Source organism: Pan paniscus, chromosome 4 (assembly GCF_029289425.2).
Source record: "Pan paniscus chromosome 4, NHGRI_mPanPan1-v2.0_pri, whole genome shotgun sequence".
NCBI lineage: Eukaryota > Metazoa > Chordata > Mammalia > Primates > Hominidae > Pan > Pan paniscus.
The window spans coordinates 57,051,562-57,070,647 of record NC_073253.2 but is presented as its reverse complement, the minus strand read 5'-3'; the positions used below and the strand labels follow the sequence as shown (position 1 = coordinate 57,070,647).

The window sequence follows — 19,086 nt, the reverse complement described above, 5'->3', positions numbered from 1 at the left end:
ACTGGGAAGGCTGTAGGACTGCCAGAGTTAATAAGTGATCATTCACTTAATATATGTTCATACTTACTATGAGCCAGACATGCTTAGATGTTAGGTGTATAGATGGCGATAACACGTGGTCCCCTCACTCATGGAGCTTACAGTTCATAAGAGAGGAACAGTTTGCAAACTGCATTAACCATGTTAAAGGAAAAATACAAGTGCTGTGAAAGAATGGAACTGGGAGTTCTTAATTGAAATTGGGAAAGTCTCTGAGGAGTTGAGGAAAATCTAGAGAGTGGGTAGAAATTAGGTAAAAAGTAGACAGAGAAGGAAGCAGCCTGTCCAGAAGCCCTGAGTAGGAAAGATCTTGGGGTTATTGAGGCAGTGAAGAAGGGGGGTTGCAGGTCTGATGACAGGAATTGAGGTGAGACCACGTGGTGCAGGGCCACTTAGGTTGGGCTAAACATTTTGGATTTTAGTCTAAGCCCGGGGGGAACCACTAGAGCATTTTAATGGAGGAAGTAACCCTGGCTGCACTGTGAAATCTGGGTAAGATTCAAAGTTAAAGAAGCCTCGTTAGGAGCCTGTTGCTAGTTCAGACCAGGTTTAAGAGCAGCCTGACCTGGATGGGCGTGTGAATGGAAGACATATTTTTTAGAAGATTATTTGACAATATTATCAAAAGTCTTCATTTGTGTACATTTTTTACCCAGCATTTCCATTTCTAGGTGTTTATTCTAAAGAAATAATTTAGGCCGAATGTGGTGTAATCCCAGCACTTTGGGAGGCCGAGGTGGGTGGATCACCTGAGGTCAGGAGTTCGAGACCAGCCTGACCAACATGGTGAAACCTCGTCTCTACTAAAAACACAAAATTAGCCAGGCGTGGTGGCACATGCCTGTAATACTAGCTACTTGGAAGGCTGAGGCAGGAGAATCACTTGAACCTGGGAGGCGGAGGTTGCAGTGAGCCTATTGCACCATTGCACTCCAGTCTGGGCAACAAGAGCTAAACTCCATCTCAAAAAAAAAAAAAAAAAAAAAAAAAAAAAAAAAAAAATCTCATAGTCCTTAAACGTAAATAAGGTAAAACGAAATTTAAAAAAGAATCTCAGATGTGTGTAAAAGTTCAGCTACTAGAATGCTCATCCCTATTATTTATGATAAAAGAAATTGGTCTAAAAGATGACAGTATTTTCAAACAAGTGGAAAGGAAAGAGACACATTAGACTTTAAGGAGGCCATGCCATCCAGGAAGATTTGTTTAGACAAGGAACGTCCTTTGTGTGTTTGACTCGGGGCCAGGAACAGAAACTGAAAATCCATAGCAGAGAAGAGATTTGGGGTAAGAGAGATAGCTAGGACCAGAGGAAAGACTATCAAGCACCTTGGTCTAGGAGTGCAGGAGTTTCTGGTATAAAAATGCACTGCAGTTCCACTGTGAGGCTTATTTTTTGGAACTAGCCTGGGAACCAAACCACCTCTTGCAACATTGTTACTGGAGGGGGAAAGCGCTTTTAATACTAAAGACTTGGAAGTGAATTTTTAGTATGCAGTCACCACATAAATTCAGTTGCCTACAAAGCTGAGCCTCCTGGAATACCAACTGAGCAGGATGGATTTTTTTGGAAGACACTTTATCCCCTGTGTTCTTCACCCCTACCTCTCTTTCTCTGCCTTCCTCTCCCTCCTCCTTTTTCTCCTCCTCCTTTCTTCTCTGCCTTCTTCCCTTCTCTCCATCCCCCCTTCCTCTTTCCTTCTTTCTCCTCCCTCCCTCTCTTACTTTCTTCTACACATCCCCTAATATTTATATTTTATAATCAGCATAAAAAGCAGCCAAGCACATATAAGTAAATTAGATAATCCTCCTTCTTTCATACTTTTTGAAAATCTCATATTGCTTCTATATAACAGTATTTGTGTGTGTATGTGTGTGTAAGGAAATATTCTACGCTGTGGTCTTAATGCCTATTTGCAAGTTTCAAACCAAATGTTATGTATTCTTTGTATTTCTAAAAATGTCTAGGCCAGTTGCTGATACAAAGATGTTTAATATGTTGCCTTCTACTTTCCTCACAGTCTTGATGCTTCAGTGAAACGGGTTAACCGTTTCCTTTCTAGTGAATATTTATTTTTAAGTAGTTTCTTCTTCCTTTGGCTGATTGTCTGAAGATCGTACTTCATAGTTATGATTAGCTGGAAAATTCCTAGAGGAGTTTGAATTTGTCTTTGTAGTAAACTTGAGGTTCTTGTCTTTGGTATTTACTTGAGTATTTCCTTTTCCTATCAGTGTAGAAAAACTGTTCTCTAGCTTTAAAGACTTTTCAAAATAGTTACTGAAATTAGCTTAGTATTTTTAAAGTTGTTACTAATCCCAAGGTGCAGTTGCTTTAACTGCATCCTTATAAATCAGGTTTTCAAATCTGTGCATATCGTGTATGCATGTATGCTCATGTGGATATGGGTATATTTTAAAATTAGTGATTTTCGTGAGCTTGATGCTTTGCCTGTTAGGCTTTGTAGAGTTAATTCTCAAACGTTCTTAGTTTAGAGATTGTTTTATTCTGGTAAATCCACACCATTTTATGGAGTAAAGATCAAATGTTTGTACTGGATAATTTTTATTCTTTATAGAGTACCCCAAGTGCTTTGTTATGAAGTCACTCTTCTATGAAAATAAAAATTTAATCATGTAGGCTATGAAAAATTGTTTTGGGGTCATAGATGATGTAGTTAAGTTTCACTTCACTTATTAAATATTTATTGAGCTTATTTCAGATAAATCAGCATATCCACCAGATTCTATCTGTATTGACTTAATTTATTGGAAATCCTGGGATAAAAGTGTAGTAATACACCCTTCTAAATATTTGTTATTTGGGTGGTAGAATTAAAAACAATGCAGTCTTAGTGAATATATTTGTTAATATAGTGCTTAATGTCTTGGGATTCATTTTGTTAACTACAGTGGAACATAGGTCTGCATGATATATGTCAGTAGTATATAATTCAGAATCTTTTCAAGCTTTAAGTCATTTGGGGTTTTTAGCAGTTATCTTTTTTATTACATGTCCGTTGGAAGTATAAAATAGAACCATCCATTCTGTTTGTTCTTGGAAATTATTTTTCATATATAAATTTTTCATTTTATTTGTTTCTCCCTGCATTTTAGTCGTGAGATGGAGAATAAAGAAACTCTCAAAGGGTTGCACAAGATGGATGATCGTCCAGAGGAACGAATGATCAGGGAGAAACTGAAGGCAACCTGTATGCCAGCCTGGAAGCACGAATGGTTGGAAAGGAGAAATAGGCGAGGGCCTGTGGTAAGTGGCTATGGGTTACCAGTTATAAGGAAGAAAGCATAGGAGGAAATGGAAAAGTAAGCATAAATAGATCCTCTTGTAAGCTTTTCTTCTTCATTTTAAACGTAGTAGTTTTCTTTACTTGATATTGTGGTCATTTGGAAGAAACCATAATTAAAACTATGCTCATTAAACAACTTAAACTATTCTGGGAACTTAACTGTTGTGTTTGGTGGAGGGGTAAATGCTTAAACCAAGACTGCCCTCTCATGTCAGTATCTAAAATCCTTTCATTGGAGTTTTATACTGTACTTGTAAATTTTAAAAAGAATTTTTCCAGTTTATTTTAGATGTTTTATCTCTAAGACAGGATCCAAGGATCTTAATTTCAGAAATCTTCTAGGAAAGAAAACATTTAATTGCAGTAATTCATAAGTATAATCATTGGGTTTTCACATGCATGCATAAGATGTGCGTTTCTCCAACTTTGTTACAGTGTCAGCATGTTATCCTCATTTGACATGAAAAAATGTTTAATAGACCTATGGAGATTAAGATAAATTAAAAATGTGTGGGGTTTGATGAAAGAAAATCTAGAGTCCTAGGTTTTAAAAAGCAGGGATACTCTGTCCTTTGCTATAGGTATAAGAATATATATTCTTATAAGAATACCATCATGAAATGTGTGTCTTCATTCTTACAAAGGAAGAAGTATTACAGTATCCTAGCACTAATCTCTCTCAGCAAGTTTTTATTTTGTTCTTTTAAAACAGATATGGCAACTTAAAATTCATCTAAGCTTCGACAAGGGTCTAAATACACCCCTGCCAAGTGATTGTCTGCCCTACATTCATCCCATATGCCTATTTAAGTTTACATTTAAATTAATTAGATGTAAATAAAAGTAAAAATTTAGTTCCTCAGTCTCACCAACTACATTTCAAATGCTCAGTAACCACATGTGGCCAATGGCTACCTTTTAGGCAGTGCAGTTTTAGCACATTTTCACTGCCTCAGAAAGCTCTCTTAGATGTGTAGTACTGACTCGTGTCTGACTTAAATAACTCAATAATCCCTGTGGCTTTCGATATCCTCATCACTGAGCTGCAGTCTGTCAGGAATATTTTACCCACTGGTTCTCATTCTAACCGATGGAATTATACAGAATAAATCTAATTGTTCCTTTCCATACCAGCACTTTAAGTTATTATGGGCCCATGAGTCCTTGTCTTTACAGCTAAGTTTCTACATTTCTTCCATTTATTACTCACGTGAGGTGGTATGGTGGGAACCCCTCACCATTTTAGCTATTTGTGCCAGAAGATGAATATGAAGAAATTAAGGATTTATCTTAGAGAAGAGAAAGTGCTATTGAAACATCTTGTAGAAGGTTGGCAGTTAAAAGGGCGTATTACTACTCAATCAATATAAAGAACTTTTGAACAAGCAGAGCCATCTGAAGTTTGAATGTGCTGCTTTCTGAGCTCCTTTAGATGGAGGTGTTCAAACAGCCTAAATCTTTTGAGAATACCGTGGGGCATAAATCACAACTTTTTAAAAATGAGCCAGCTATTTGTTCTTTATTATACATGAACTAAGAATATCCAGTTCTCTAAGACAAAATTTTGGTTTTTATACTGTTCACTTTCTAGCAAGTACCAAAGTACCTTGTCTGTATATAAGACATGAGTGAAGAGGGAGGAGATGTGTGGAATAAGATGCATAACACATAGTCCTTAAGTTTAATTATGCCACCCTACATTTTATGATTTACGGATTTCGTATTATCCTTAGGAAGTTTACTGTTTACTTGGGAGGTCTGATTTTGTTTGTTTTTATACTTTAAGTAAGTTGTGTCAAATCATTCTTGAAACATAAAGGGTAAACATCTCCAAATGGGAAAATTAGACTTATACATAATAAATAGAGTAATACATGAAATATCACAAAGCAACTTGTGACTAGGTGCCAAATGTGTGGGATGGGCAAAAGAGCAATAGGGACTTAGGAAAGAGAAAGAATGTCATGCTGGTAGACTTCAGGGAAGTTTCATAAAAGGAAGAATTTTAACTGAGCCTAGAAAGATGGGTAAGTTTTCCTCATGTGAAGGTGTACTGCCTGGGGTGCTGCAGGCTGGAGATGAGTATTAAAATAAGAGGAGAGTGAGTGAAAGCACAGGAGGAGGAAGGGTCAGGCAAGTTTGGTGAACACAGCAACTGGCTATAGAACAGGAGCAGTGGGAGAAAGTCCAGAAAGGTCTGCTGAGCTTCAGTTGTACAAGGCTGTGGAGTTTGGCCTTTGGTCATGGCTAGATTAGGTCTGAAAGCCTTAATTAAAAAAAAAAAAAAAAAGGCAGGTCTTGTAAACTGCATTTCTGCTTGAGAAATTGATCTTTAAACTTCTAGTCTCTTTTGGTTTTCTGAGATACACATCTAACCTATTATTGTAATATAACATTGTAAAGAAACACACACACACACAAAGCAGGGAAAATGATTGCATAGTCATCAAACTATTTGAAATTATGCCCAGTGTTGTTTCAAGGTCCTACATTTTGTCAAAACAAATAAAAACGTACCTAGATCTTAGATCTAGTAGTTGAATAAGTTGACTGTAGAAGTTATGAGTGCTTATTTTTCACATTTGTTTAATCACCTTTGATTGTTGCTTTTGAGTGTTAAATGAGTTAGGGTATATAACAAATAATACCATTTCTACAGTTTTGTATGCATTACAAAATTGTAATGGAGGAGGTTGCGTTTTAACTAGTGTTAAATCCTAAATGACTGAAATTTGTGCAGGTAAAAATAGTCTTTTACATTAATAGCTTAAAGTAATAATAAAAGTTGATATATTGTCTGGTATACTGGTATAATATTTCATAACAAAAACTCATTAAGTGTATTTCCTAGTCTATGATATTTACATTTACTTACCTTTTATATTTTTAAGTAATCAAAATATTGGAATACTTTGATTCAGGTGGTAAAACCAATCCCAGTTAAAGGAGATGGATCTGAAATGAATCACTTAGCAGCTGAGTCTCCAGGAGAGGTCCAGGCAAGTGCGGCTTCACCAGCTTCCAAAGGCCGACGCAGTCCTTCTCCTGGCAACTCCCCATCAGGTCGCACAGTGAAATCAGAATCTCCAGGAGTAAGGAGAAAAAGAGTTTCCCCAGTGCCTGTAAGTTAATGTTACAACAAATATGTTAGTTTTTATAATTTTTAGCTTCATTTATAACAAAGAAAAGACTGGCCAGCCATCTGTTAGAACATCAGTTTTCAAAATATGATCTGCAGACCCCTGAGGATGGGGGGGTGGTTCCTGAGACCCTTTCTGGGGTCTATTAGGTCAAAACTAATTTTGTGATAAAACTGGGATGTTGTTTGCCTCTTTCCCTGCATTGATATTTGCAGTGGTGGGTAAAGCTACTGGTGCCTTTTCCCAATTTAAGGCTACAACTGTAGAAACTATATTCATTATTGCTGTGTATCAGCCATTAAAGAAAAAAAAATGCCAGTTACACTTGATAATGCCTTTGACAAGGAAATATAAATTAATTTTATTAAATCTTGACTCTTAGTAAATACGTGCCTTTGTAATATTGTGTGTGATGAAATGGGATGCATGCATAAAGCACTTCTACATACCAAAATCCAGTAGTTTCTAAAGGAGAAGTATTTGTGCGGTTGTTAGAGTTGCAAGCTGAACTAGTTCTTTCTTTCATGGAACATGAAATGAGTGACCAACAAACTATGATTATTTAGATTTGGGTATTTGGAAGACATTTTTCTTAAGGTGAATTAAATGAGACTGTCACTTCAAGGAAAGCAACTTAAGGCTGGGAGCGGTGGCTCACACCTATAATCCCACCACTTTGGGAGGCCGAGGTGGGCAGATCACCTGAGGTCAGGAGTTCGAGACCAGCTTGGCCAACATGGTGAAACCTCATCTCTACTAAAAATACAGAAATTAGCCAGGCATGGTGGCAGATGCCTGTAATCCCAGCTACTCGGGGGGCTGAGGCAGGAGAATCGCTTGAACCCAGGAGGCAGAGGTTGCAGTGAGCCTAGATTACACCATTGCACTCCAGCCTGGGCGACAACAGCGAAACTCCATCTCAAAAAAAAAGAAAAAAAGAAAAGCAACTTAAGTATTTTTTCACTAGTGTTAAAAGTTGAGATGTCGAAACAAAAATTAGAATTTTAGAAAGCTACTATCCACCACTATGAGCTTGACAGCCTCCCAGTGCTTAGACTTTTCTGATAAGATTGGTGATAACAAATGTGATTATTTTCATGCTGTATAATGAAATATGTGAACATTTGGAAGATCTGCGTAACTTAAGGAACCAATATTTTCCACGTGATCAGTGTATGATAATAACAAAATTATTCATAGGTAAAAGATACATTCAAAGTGTAAAATACACCATTTGGATTTTTAATGTGCCAGTAGGAAAAGTTTGTTGATGTGGTTTCAGATTCCACATTACAACTGCCTTTAAGAAACCATTTTTTGAGCTTTGGTATAGTACCAAAGAATATTCATCATTATTTGAACAGGCAGTGGCTCACACCTATAATCCTAGCACTTTGGGAGGCCAAGGTGGGCGGATCACTGGAGGTCAGGAGTTCAAGACCAGCCTGGCCAACGTGGCGAAACCCCGTCTCTACTAAAAATACAAAAATTAGCCAGGCGTGGTGGCAGGCACCTGTAATCCCAGCTACTTTGGAGGCTGAGGCAGAGAGAATGGCTTGAACCCGGGAGGCAGAGGTTGTAGTGAGCCGAGATCACGCCACTGCGCTCCAGCCTGGGCGACAGAGTGAGACTCCTTAAAAAAAAAAAAAAAAAAAAAAAGGCTATTAAAATACTCCTTCCTTTTACATCTACGTATCTGCATGAGGCCAAACTTTCTTTCATATACTTTAATCAAAACATCATATCACAGCAGATTGAATGCAGAAGCAGCTATGAGAATCTTAGCTGTCTTGTATATTAAGCTAAACATCAAAGAAATTTGCAAAAAGATAGGTGGTAAATTCATGTGAGAGAGAGACTTCTAGTAGTGGAAATGCATGTTAAGACTCACTTTCTAACTTTGAAGAACAAATGATTGAATGGAAAAATGGTTGAGATAGTGACCACAAGAGGAGTTTGGGTTTTTTTTAAGATCTGGAGTTATTAAGGTACATAAATTCGTTAAAAAGTACATTTGAAGCAAAAACATTTTACAGTAAAACCTGATGCCCAACAGTAGTTGTTGGCTCTATGTTAAAATACCTTTAAATTAACTATTAATTTTTGTTAACTTAAAACAATAATCAGTTACTAGCTCACGAATCTGCAGATTGGGCAGGGCTCAGGGGTGGCTTATCTCTGTTCCTCGTGACATTCTCTGAAGATGAAAGGTCCAAGACTGCTTCTTCACTCACATGCCTATTGCTTCAGCTGGGATACTAGAACACTTGGGGGGCTGTTGGCATCTCTTCCTCCTAGCACGAAGACTGGGTTGCAACGAGTATTGTTTCGAGAGGCAAGTCTCAACATGCAGGCTCTTCTCAAGCGTCCACTTCATTGTGTTTGTTAATGCCTTATTGTCCAAAGCTAGTTGCATGCCCAAACCCAGAATTGACGTGATAGGGAACTACACAAGAATGTAAATACTGGGAGGTATGGTTCATGGGGGCCATCAAAATGAAAGTTTACAACAAGTATAAACAGAACTGTCTTCCTTCCCCACACCCCACCCCCAAAACCCACTTTGGGCATATATGCTAGACAAAGTTACCCCCTCATTCTTTTTAACAGTTACATAGCCTTTCATTAGCTGGATAAATCATGGTTTATTTAATGAATGATATACTAATGAACATTTATAATCTTTTTAACCTTTTGTTACTGAAAACAGTGCTTCAAAAGTATTTTTATACATATGTCATCTTGTACATCTGTGAGCATGTATCTGTGAACATATCCATAGGCTGGATACCTAGCAGGTCAAAATGACGTGTGCATGCATAATTGGCTTTTTTTGTTTGTTTTTACTTTTTAGTAACTGCTTTTTAAAAAATAATGGCTTTATTGATGTGTAATTCATCTACTGTACAATTCACCTGTTTAGATTGTACAATTCAGTGTTTTATAGTATATTCACAGGGTTGTGTAGCCATTATTATGGTCGGTTTTTAAACATCTTTATTACCCCAATAAGATATCCTATACCTATTAGCAGTATTAAAGCAAAATAGGTAGTAGGTAGCCTGGGGTTGTTTCTACACCTGGAAATGAAACCAAGCTTTAGCCAATCACAAACAGCCAGCCAGCCTATTTGTTATATAACTAGGGACTTCGCATAATGCCATGCCCAAGTAAGGCAAACACCTAGCTGTAGCCAATCAGCTAATTCCTTTGCTTTGCTTTGCTTTGTGTTCAGCCTGTAAAAGCTGGCTGTTCAAGGTGCTAGATCAGAGATCTCTGAACTTGCGGTTTTGAGTACCACTTGGTTCATGAATCATTCTTTGCTCAAATAAACTCTGTTAAATTTATTTTGTCTAAAGTTTTCCATTTAACAACAGTCTCTCCCAACCCTAGGCAACCACTAATCTGTTTTCTCTCTATATATAATTTGCCTATTCTGGACATTTCATATAAATGGGATCACTTAATAGGTGATCTTTTATGACTGGCTTCTTTCACTTAGTATCATATTTTCAAGGTTCATCCACGCTATAGCATGTGTTAGTACTCCATTTTTAATTGCAGAGCAATATTGTATGGATATACCACATTTTGTTTATCTATTAGTTGATGGACATTTGAGCTGCTCCTGTTTGGTGGCTATTATGAATAATGCTACTGTGAACATTTGTGTACAAGTTTTCATGTGGACATATATTCTCATTTCTCTTGAGTTTATACCTAGGAATGGAATTGCTGGGTAATACGTTTAACATTTTGAGGAACTGCTATACTGTTTTCCAAACCAGCTGCACATTTTACATTCTGCCAGCACTATATGAGAATTCTAATTGCTTTGTGGTCTTGCCAACATTTATTACCCTTAACTATTTAATTAGGGATCCAAAAAACTGGAATTTCCACTGGACATTGATGGAAAGACCAAGTTCTAGGAAAATTAGTATAGTGAGAGTGTTATATATTATCCTCACCCTAGGAGCGTTTTTGTCAGCTTCCACTAATTTGTTTTTATTGAGGAAGAGTCTGCAGAGTGTATGCTGGGAGGCATTCCATGGCAGCGTTTGTAAATTTCCTGTTAAAGAAGATTAATAAAGCCTTCAATAGATCCCAGGAAGTTGGATTTTTAGTTTTTACTACTAGACACAGCATTCTGCCTGCTTATGATATATACTTTTTATGCTTTTTGTTTTGGTTTATATTAGATGTTTCGAAGAACTCAAATGTTAATAGAATAATTTATAAAATTACCACATGGTTGTCTCTCTCAGCCAGATATTTATCAACATTTATGGGGATGACTGAGATTTTAAAAGTTCACCTGAGATGAGTATGTCAGACAAAATCATTTAGCCTTTGTTCCATAATATTTTAAAATGGACATTTTTTCAGACTGTAATCTGCCACATGACTGTCTTGTATGATCTTCTTTGGATAATAGTTTCTTTTTTTTTTTTTTGAGATGGAGCCTCACTCTGTTGCCCAGGCTGGAGTGCAGTGGCACAATCTCGGCTTACTGCAACCTCCATCCCAGGTTCAAGTGATTCTCTTGCCTCAGCCTCAGAGTAGCTGGGATTACAGGCATGTGCCATCACACCCAGCTGATTTTTTGTATTTTTAGTAGAGATGGGTTTCACCATGTTAACCCGGATGGTCTGGATCTCCTGACTTCATGATCCGCCCTCCTCGGCCTCCCAAAGTGCTGGGATTACAGGCGTGAGCCACCATGCCTGACCGGATAATAGTTTCTTAATTAAGAAATGAGAAACGTACCTAATAAAAAAAAATGTTGTGAAGTTTCAGAGTGGCAGAATCACACCACCCCGAAGAGCCCCTTCACCAGATGGCTTCTCACCATATAGCCCTGAGGAAACAAACCGCCGTGTTAACAAAGTGATGCGGGCCAGACTGTACTTACTGCAGCAGATAGGGCCTAACTCTTTCCTGATTGGAGGAGACAGCCCAGACAATAAATACCGGGTGTTTATTGGGCCTCAGGTAGGATTCGTCACCATTTTATACTTTATTAGTAGTAGTATATGGTACTACCTCAAATTTATATACTATAATGTTCTTAAATTTAGATCAATTAATTCCCTATAGTAAACAAAGGTAAACTTAAAATGTATTTTAGGCTAATATTTTTCTTTAATGTATTTATGAGGTTTTACTATCTTAATATACCATAGAATAGAAATTTGATCTATTTAATAAATTCAGTGAAAATGAAAGATTAAATCATGGAAATAGCTGTAGATTTTTCTTATATACAAAGATAATGAAGAATATGAATTAATAGAAACTTTAGTATAAAAAGTTGGAAATATTGTAAAAGTGATAAATTTAGAAGTTCTTGTGAACCACAGATGTATTAACCTATAGGTTTTCTTTTTAACTCTTTAGAACTGCAGCTGTGCACGTGGAACGTTCTGTATTCATCTGCTATTTGTGATGCTCCGGGTGTTTCAACTAGAACCTTCAGACCCAATGTTATGGAGAAAAACTTTAAAGAATTTTGAGGTAGTTTTTAATAAATGCTTAGAGTAAAATTGTTAGCATATTCTTAGGATATATTCTTAAAATTTATCCTTCACTAAATTTAGGCAGTGACCATTTTAAAGGTGTGAAGGTATGTAAGAATTAGTTGATGCTTATAAATAGTTCTCATGAGATATTTACTAAACTTTTTCTTCTAGCTTGAAAAAAACAAACACTGACCTGCTGTAAGAATGTTGTCCTTAGTAAAAACTATAATGTGTTCTTATTTTTGAAGCTCTTAAATCAACTTTATGAAAAACATGCAAATTAAAGATAAATAATTCAGCCTCTAGAACTCTTCATATGTATAATTATGGCACAAATATCATTGTTACTGTCTTTTTCCAATGTTAGGTTGAGAGTTTGTTCCAGAAATATCACAGTAGGCGTAGCTCAAGGATCAAAGCTCCATCTCGTAACACCATCCAGAAGTTTGTTTCACGCATGTCAAATTCTCATACATTGTCATCATCTAGTACTTCTACATCTAGTTCAGAAAACAGGTTAGTACTTTTTAAGGATTTCAAACATTAATCCAGTGTTACTTTTAATTTTAGGGGTAATTTTTTATATCTACTTGTTAAGTTGCTCTAAAATGATTTAATTATTGAATCTTGGCTTTCAAGTTAAAATCAAGGGTGAAGATACTAAAAGTTCTCTGGACATGGTGGTTCGTGCCTGTAATCCCAGCACCTTGGGAGACTGAGGCAGAAGGATTGCTTGAGCCCAGGAGTTCAAGACCAGCCTGGGCAACACAGGGATACCCCAACTCTACAGAAGTAAAATATAATTAGCTGGGAGTGGTGATACCTGTAGTCCCAGTTACTCGAGAGGCCAAGGCAGGAGGATCGCTTGAACCCAGGAGTTCAAGTCTCCAGTGACCTATGATTGCACCACTGCCTAGGTGACAGAACAAGACCCTGTCTCTTAAAAAATATATGGGTGTGTGTATGTCTGTATATATGTATGTATGTTAAAGGTCATGTGAGTGTGTGTGTGTATATAGACGTTTTGTGCTAAAAACTACAGCATTCATGTGAATCTTCTTTCTGTTCTGTATATTGCTTTATTGGTTTTAGTGTAAAAATTAGATTTTTAAAAATTAATCCACAAAGGAGTGCTGCTTCTCTTACCAGGGCACCTTCTATGTTATTCCCGAAGTGCCCAGTTTGAGAAGCATTGTTCTGAGTGGTTAAATCCTGTCTTCATCCTATTAATCTGTTAAGTATTGTAACTACCTCAAAATTCATGAAGAATGAAAAAGTGGCAGGGTCGTAACAAGGGTGCAGTGAAGAGAAGAGAGGTTTTCTTCATCTGTGGAAAAAGTAAATGTTTGAAGAATTTTCTTAATTTTGATTAAATGAAATAATTTTAGAATCCTAGAGTTTTACGAGTTTTTAGACATTGAAGATTTTCTAGTTGGCATGTCTCAGTGACACAGCGATAAGTGAAGCCAAGAGGTTATGCAGCTCATTTGAGGAAAGGTATAGCCAGAACCTGGGTATCTTTGTTTTACCCCTCATCTCTTCTAAATAAAATGAAAAAAATGAGCTTTATTTCTCCAGCCTCCTGAACTCCTAGCCCCAAGCATTCCTCCCACCTCAGCGTCCCAAAGTGCTGGGATTACAAGTGTGAGCCACCACACCCAGCTCCTTTTTCCTTTTGAGTGACATTTCTGTAACTTTTTACTGTGGAGAAAAATAACAGATGCTTAAAACCAAGTAGTCAAAATAGAAAGTTTCTCTCTGAGGTTAAATATATATATTTGGATTTGCATATCCATGGGGGGAATCACAAAAGTTATCTTGGTTACTGAGATTGTACTGTACATACATACATAGATTTTTGTTTCGTATAACCACTATTTTTATATCTAAGATCAATAAAAAGAAAATACAGAGGAAATTTATCTGGAGGTCTGATTACATACAATTTTAAATGTTATGCCCAAAACAATAATAAAAGAATTAGGATAAACAAATTTAAAATTCAATTGAAAATGAAGGGCATAAAGAGAATATCCACCAAAAAAGAATTTTAAGGGGCTAAGAAACACAAAAACTGTTCAGTCAGCCTAATAACCGAAGAAATGTTCATTTTTTAAAAAAAGATACCAGTTTTTATTTACCGAAATAATGAAGACTTTTTAAATGATGTAATTCAGTTATTGTAAGCATGTGCTTGATCGTATGTAAAGCCGTATAGCCTTTTGAAGAAAAAAGGAATATGGCTTTTAAAAACATTTATATTCATTGATCCAGTAAATGTTCTTCTTAAGTAAAAGTTTAATCTGAGAAATGCAAAAGCCTCACATATATCATATATGACTGTTTCTCATAGTATTATGGTGAAAAAGTAGAAACAGTTTAAATATCCAACAGCAATTGAATGATTAAATTAGCATATGCCCATGTTACAAATGTCATGTAGGCATTAAAATTATGCTTTTGGAGAACATTGAATGGCCTGGGAAAATGTCGATAAGTAAAACCAAATCTAGGTTATAATAATATATTATGCATGAACCCAGTTTTATACAGAAAAGGTATTACAAGTATGTAAAAATCAGAAGGAATAAAAACTTCACTGGTTATTAATAGGAGGTGCTATTATGGGTAACTTTTTTTAAACTTTAAATATTTTGTGGTCCATTTGGTCTCTTTTAAAACTACTCAGCTCTGCCCTTATATCCTGAAAATAGCCAAAGACGATATATAAATGAACGGGATGGCTATGTTCAGTAAAACTGCATTTACACAAGTAGTCCGCAGGCTGATTTGTTTTCCTTATAAGTTCATTACTCCCTGCTCTATACTTGTAATTTTGCTTCAGAAAAAACTATGCTAAAAAAAATCTGAAACGTCAAAAAAAATGAGTACAAAGATGTTTGTAATGGTTTCTTTCTTTCTTTTCTTTTTTTTTTAGACGGAGTCTCTCTCTGTCACCCAGGCTGGAGTGCAGTGGCGTGATCTTGGCTCACTGCAAGCTCTGCCTCCCGGGTTCATGCCATTCTCCTGCCTCAGCCTCCCAAGTAGCTGGGACTACAGGCGCCCGCCACCATGCCCAGCTAATTTTTTGTATTTTTAGTAGTGACAGGGTTTCACCATGTTAACCAGGATAGTCTCGATCTCCTGACCTCATGATCTGCCCGTCTCAGCCTCCCAAAGTGCTGGGATTACAGGCGTGAGCCACCGCGCCCGGCCGTAATGGTTTCTTAAAATGTAAAAATATGGAAACAGCTTATATGTCCAACATTAATGGATACTTAAAACAGGATCTATCTAGTCAGTGGAAAATTATGATGGCATTAAAAATTATGTGGTGGAAGCAACCCAGGTGTCCATCAATAAATGAATGGATAAAATGTGGTATATACACATAGTGGAATATTACTCAGCTTTACAAAGGAAGGAAGTGTGCTACAACATGGATGAACCTTTAGGACATTATGCTAAGCAAAATAAGCCAGTCACAAAAAGACAAATATTGTATAATTGCACTTACATGAGATACTTAGTCAAAACCATAGAGACAGAAAGTAGAATGAGCCTAGGTGGGAGGATATGTTGACCAGCCTGGGCAACATAGTGTGACCCTGTCTGTACCAAAAAAAAAAAAAACAAAGAGAAAAGAAAGAAAAGAAAAATTAGCCAGGCATGGGTGGCATGCCCCTGTGGTCCCAGCTACTCAGGAGGCTGAGGCAGGAGGATCTCTTGAGCCCAGAAGTTCAAGGCTGCAGTGAGCTATACTTATGCCGCTGTACTACAGTCTGGGTGACAGAGCAAGATCCTGTCTCAAAAAAATGTAGAATGGTGGTTGCCAGAGGCTGGAGGAAGGAGATCATGGAAAATGGTGTTTAATGGGTACAGGGTTTCAGTTTTACAAGATGAAAAGGATACTGGAGACACATAGTGGTGATAGTTGCACAGCGTGAAGGCATTTAATACCACTCACCTGTACACTTAAAAATGGTTAAGATGGTAAATTTTATGTTATGCATATGTTGCCACAACAAAAAAAAGAATTATGTATATGAAGAGTTTAAGTGCAATTTTATAATAAAAATTTTTAAAATATGAAATAGTGCATATATATACATAAATGATCTGAACAATGCTTACAAAATATGTACTTGGAAAAAAGATAGGCAGGAAATACCCCAGAATGGTATTCTTTTTGTTGTCAGAGAAGTATTTAATAAGTTGCACTTATAATTTGACTAAATTGTGAAACTTTATTTTCCTCTATGAATAAGCTTAATTTTGGTATAATTATTTGAAGGGTTAGTTGACCTTGGATTATTTTTGCCATGAATATTTTTATTATAGGTAGTTGTATACATCATTTCTGTAATGCTGCTGTTAATTCTTTGTTACTAATGCATGCATAGTCTTGACAGTTTTTCCCCATCCTAAGTAGCTCCATAATTAGGAAAAGAGATGGGCAGGTACATCAGGAGGGACAGACTAGTAAGTGTGCCTTCATCACAGGAATCACACATTATGACTTTGCTGACTTGTTTGACTAGCTTTTTGGAAAGCTTTTTGTGCATTTGGGGAACTGGTTATTTTGCTGGTAGTTACTCAGATCTGTTTTTCAGGGAAAAGTAGTTGCTGTTTTTGCCATTACTTCTAATGGCAAAATTAGAATTAAAAAAATTAGAAGTAATGGCAAAAACCGCAATTACTTTTGCACCAACCTAATAGTTTAAGATAGTAGAAGTGCAATATTGGGCCTAGCTTAGCAGACTCTGAAATTTATAGATGTTGTAAGTTTATGGCATATTCTTCTCAGATAAAAGTGTAATGATAAATCTGCCACAAACTGATTTTATGATTTGAGGCAACTTATTTAACATCCCAGAGCCTTGTCTTTATATTATAATGGAAATACGGCTATTGATTTTAAAAGCCATCCCTCACATCATGAAGGTTTAAATAAAAACATTTATGAATAGAAAACTAAAGCCCTCTTTAGCCTGGCTGCACACAAAATAACTACTGTTAACTATTTAATACAACTTTTAAAAATTACATAAATCAAGGAATGAAACTCTTCTTTGCACACTTCGTACTTCAGCAAACACATGCACGCACGTTCCCCCATCCATGTTTCTCTCAACTTTCTTACTGTTTTTAAACAAATACAAAGTCATGCCATATGTTCTGGTGTGCAGTTTTCTTTTACTTTTACTTTATATATCAAGAATATTTTTCCACATCATCACCAAATTACATACTTTTTTCTTTTCATGGCTGTATAAGATTATGTTGGTACACCATAATTTATTTAGCCATTGCCTTAATTAATGTACATTAAGTACACCTCCACTTTTTGGTTTACATACTTAAAATATGTAGCGATAACATCCTAGAAAATAGGATTTTTAAGTCATGAATATATACCATGTAGTATTTTAAGAAATACTAACAAAATTTCCTTCCAGAGATTTTAGTTTTTACTCCTACCAGCAGTCTATATGAGAACCTGGTTTTCTGTGCCATTATCAGGGCCAGATGTTACCAATCTATTATTTTTTATTCCAATTGCCTTTTTATTTCCTTTGTCCATTGTACTATTTATTAGTATTTTTCTAACTGATTTTTAAAAGTACTTTGTATGTTAGAAATACTCAAGTATATGCAATATAATTAACCATTATGTTGTGATTTTGCCATAAATGGAATCATCCTATACATGGTAGTTTTATTTTGACCTCATTTATGGATTTCTCTGTTCCTTTTTAAAGGCTTCAAGGTGTCTGGGTTTGCCATAATTTGTTTAGCCTCTTTTTGGCATTCATTTGGTTGTTTTGATTTCTTTTCGTTATTCTAAATAATATTGCAGTGGACATTTTCATACATATATCTCTATATATTTATCTTTTTATTTTCTTATGATACATTCCTAGAAGTCTAGGTGAAAGATTGTGTACACTTAAAATGTGATGTGTTCCTAGATTCATTTCTGGGAAAGTTGGATCAGTTCATACTGCCACCAGAAATTTCTGAAATAGGCATTTAAATTTAGGATGTGGAATCTTTGAGCTCTAAGGTCCGCCAGTACTTAAAATCTTGAAACTGGTACCATGTAGTGTATTTTTGTACATAGTCAAACCTGTTGGTCTATTCAAAAGGTACAGTAGCAGAATTTGGGGGATACAAATGTTTCTTTCTAAGATTGCAGTCTGTGTATTGAATTGTTTTCATAGCAAAGAAGGTTAACTCACACCTACAATCTATAAATACTCGTGTGTTAATCTGATTTTAAATTACTGTATATTAATAGCGTAAATATGTATCTCAGTTATATAAGATGCTCTTAAACAAGAATTTCTAATGTATTTATATTCTAAGCAAGCAGAAAGTGTTTTTAGCATATCCGTTCTACTTTATATTCTTTTATGCTTAATACTTTTTCTTCCCCTTTTCTATAGCATAAAGGATGAAGAGGAACAGATGTGTCCTATTTGCTTGTTGGGCATGCTTGATGAAGAAAGTCTTACAGTGTGTGAAGACGGCTGCAGGAACAAGCTGCACCACCACTGCATGTCAATTTGTATGTGGCTCTTTTTCTCCCTGTGCTTACTCAACACAGTTGCTCTCTGAGCTAACTATGTTATTTAAGAGTGTAACATGGCTTGAGGGGAAATTGGTGAGAGAATAAAAAAAGTATATCTAAGTCCTAAGTCCTATGTGAAAAGTTTTCAACAAATGGGAATGTAGGATCTTTAGGAGATGACCTGTGTGAGCAAAGAAATGCAATAAAGTGTGTGTGACATATGTGATAATGGAAGAAGTGCACAGAATTAGAAACAATTTCAATCTGGAAGGTATACATGAAGGGAAGGAGGTGGAAGAAGACCTGGGCAGGCATTACAGAAAGGCTAGCATCAAAGTAAGGTTTGGAAGGACTTTACCTGGTAGTCAAACAGGGCAGAATGTTTTGAAAAATAGTAAGCAGAGTACATGTTATCAGAATGAATAAAATAGCATTTGCAAATCAAAATCATTTAACCTGCTGTGTTTACTTGCTTTCAGATAAACATTTAATTAGATTATTTTTGA

General features: G+C 36.1%; 1 protein-coding gene and 1 pseudogene across 1 annotated transcript in view; both read left to right on the top strand.

The window, feature by feature from the left end:
* MAP3K1 (mitogen-activated protein kinase kinase kinase 1) overlaps window positions 1-19,086 on the top strand; it is an 80,614-nt gene that overhangs the window by 37,902 nt on the left and 23,626 nt on the right. Inside the window, exons 2-7 of the mRNA XM_034960082.3 lie at window positions 3,154-3,304; window positions 6,266-6,466; window positions 11,279-11,479; window positions 11,885-12,001; window positions 12,374-12,522; window positions 18,456-18,577. Of these exons, the coding sequence (XP_034815973.2) occupies window positions 3,154-3,304; window positions 6,266-6,466; window positions 11,279-11,479; window positions 11,885-12,001; window positions 12,374-12,522; window positions 18,456-18,577 (941 nt within the window). The remainder of the gene's footprint in view (window positions 1-3,153; window positions 3,305-6,265; window positions 6,467-11,278; window positions 11,480-11,884; window positions 12,002-12,373; window positions 12,523-18,455; window positions 18,578-19,086) is intronic.
* LOC112440003 (small nucleolar RNA U13) lies at window positions 3,694-3,805 on the top strand (annotated as a pseudogene).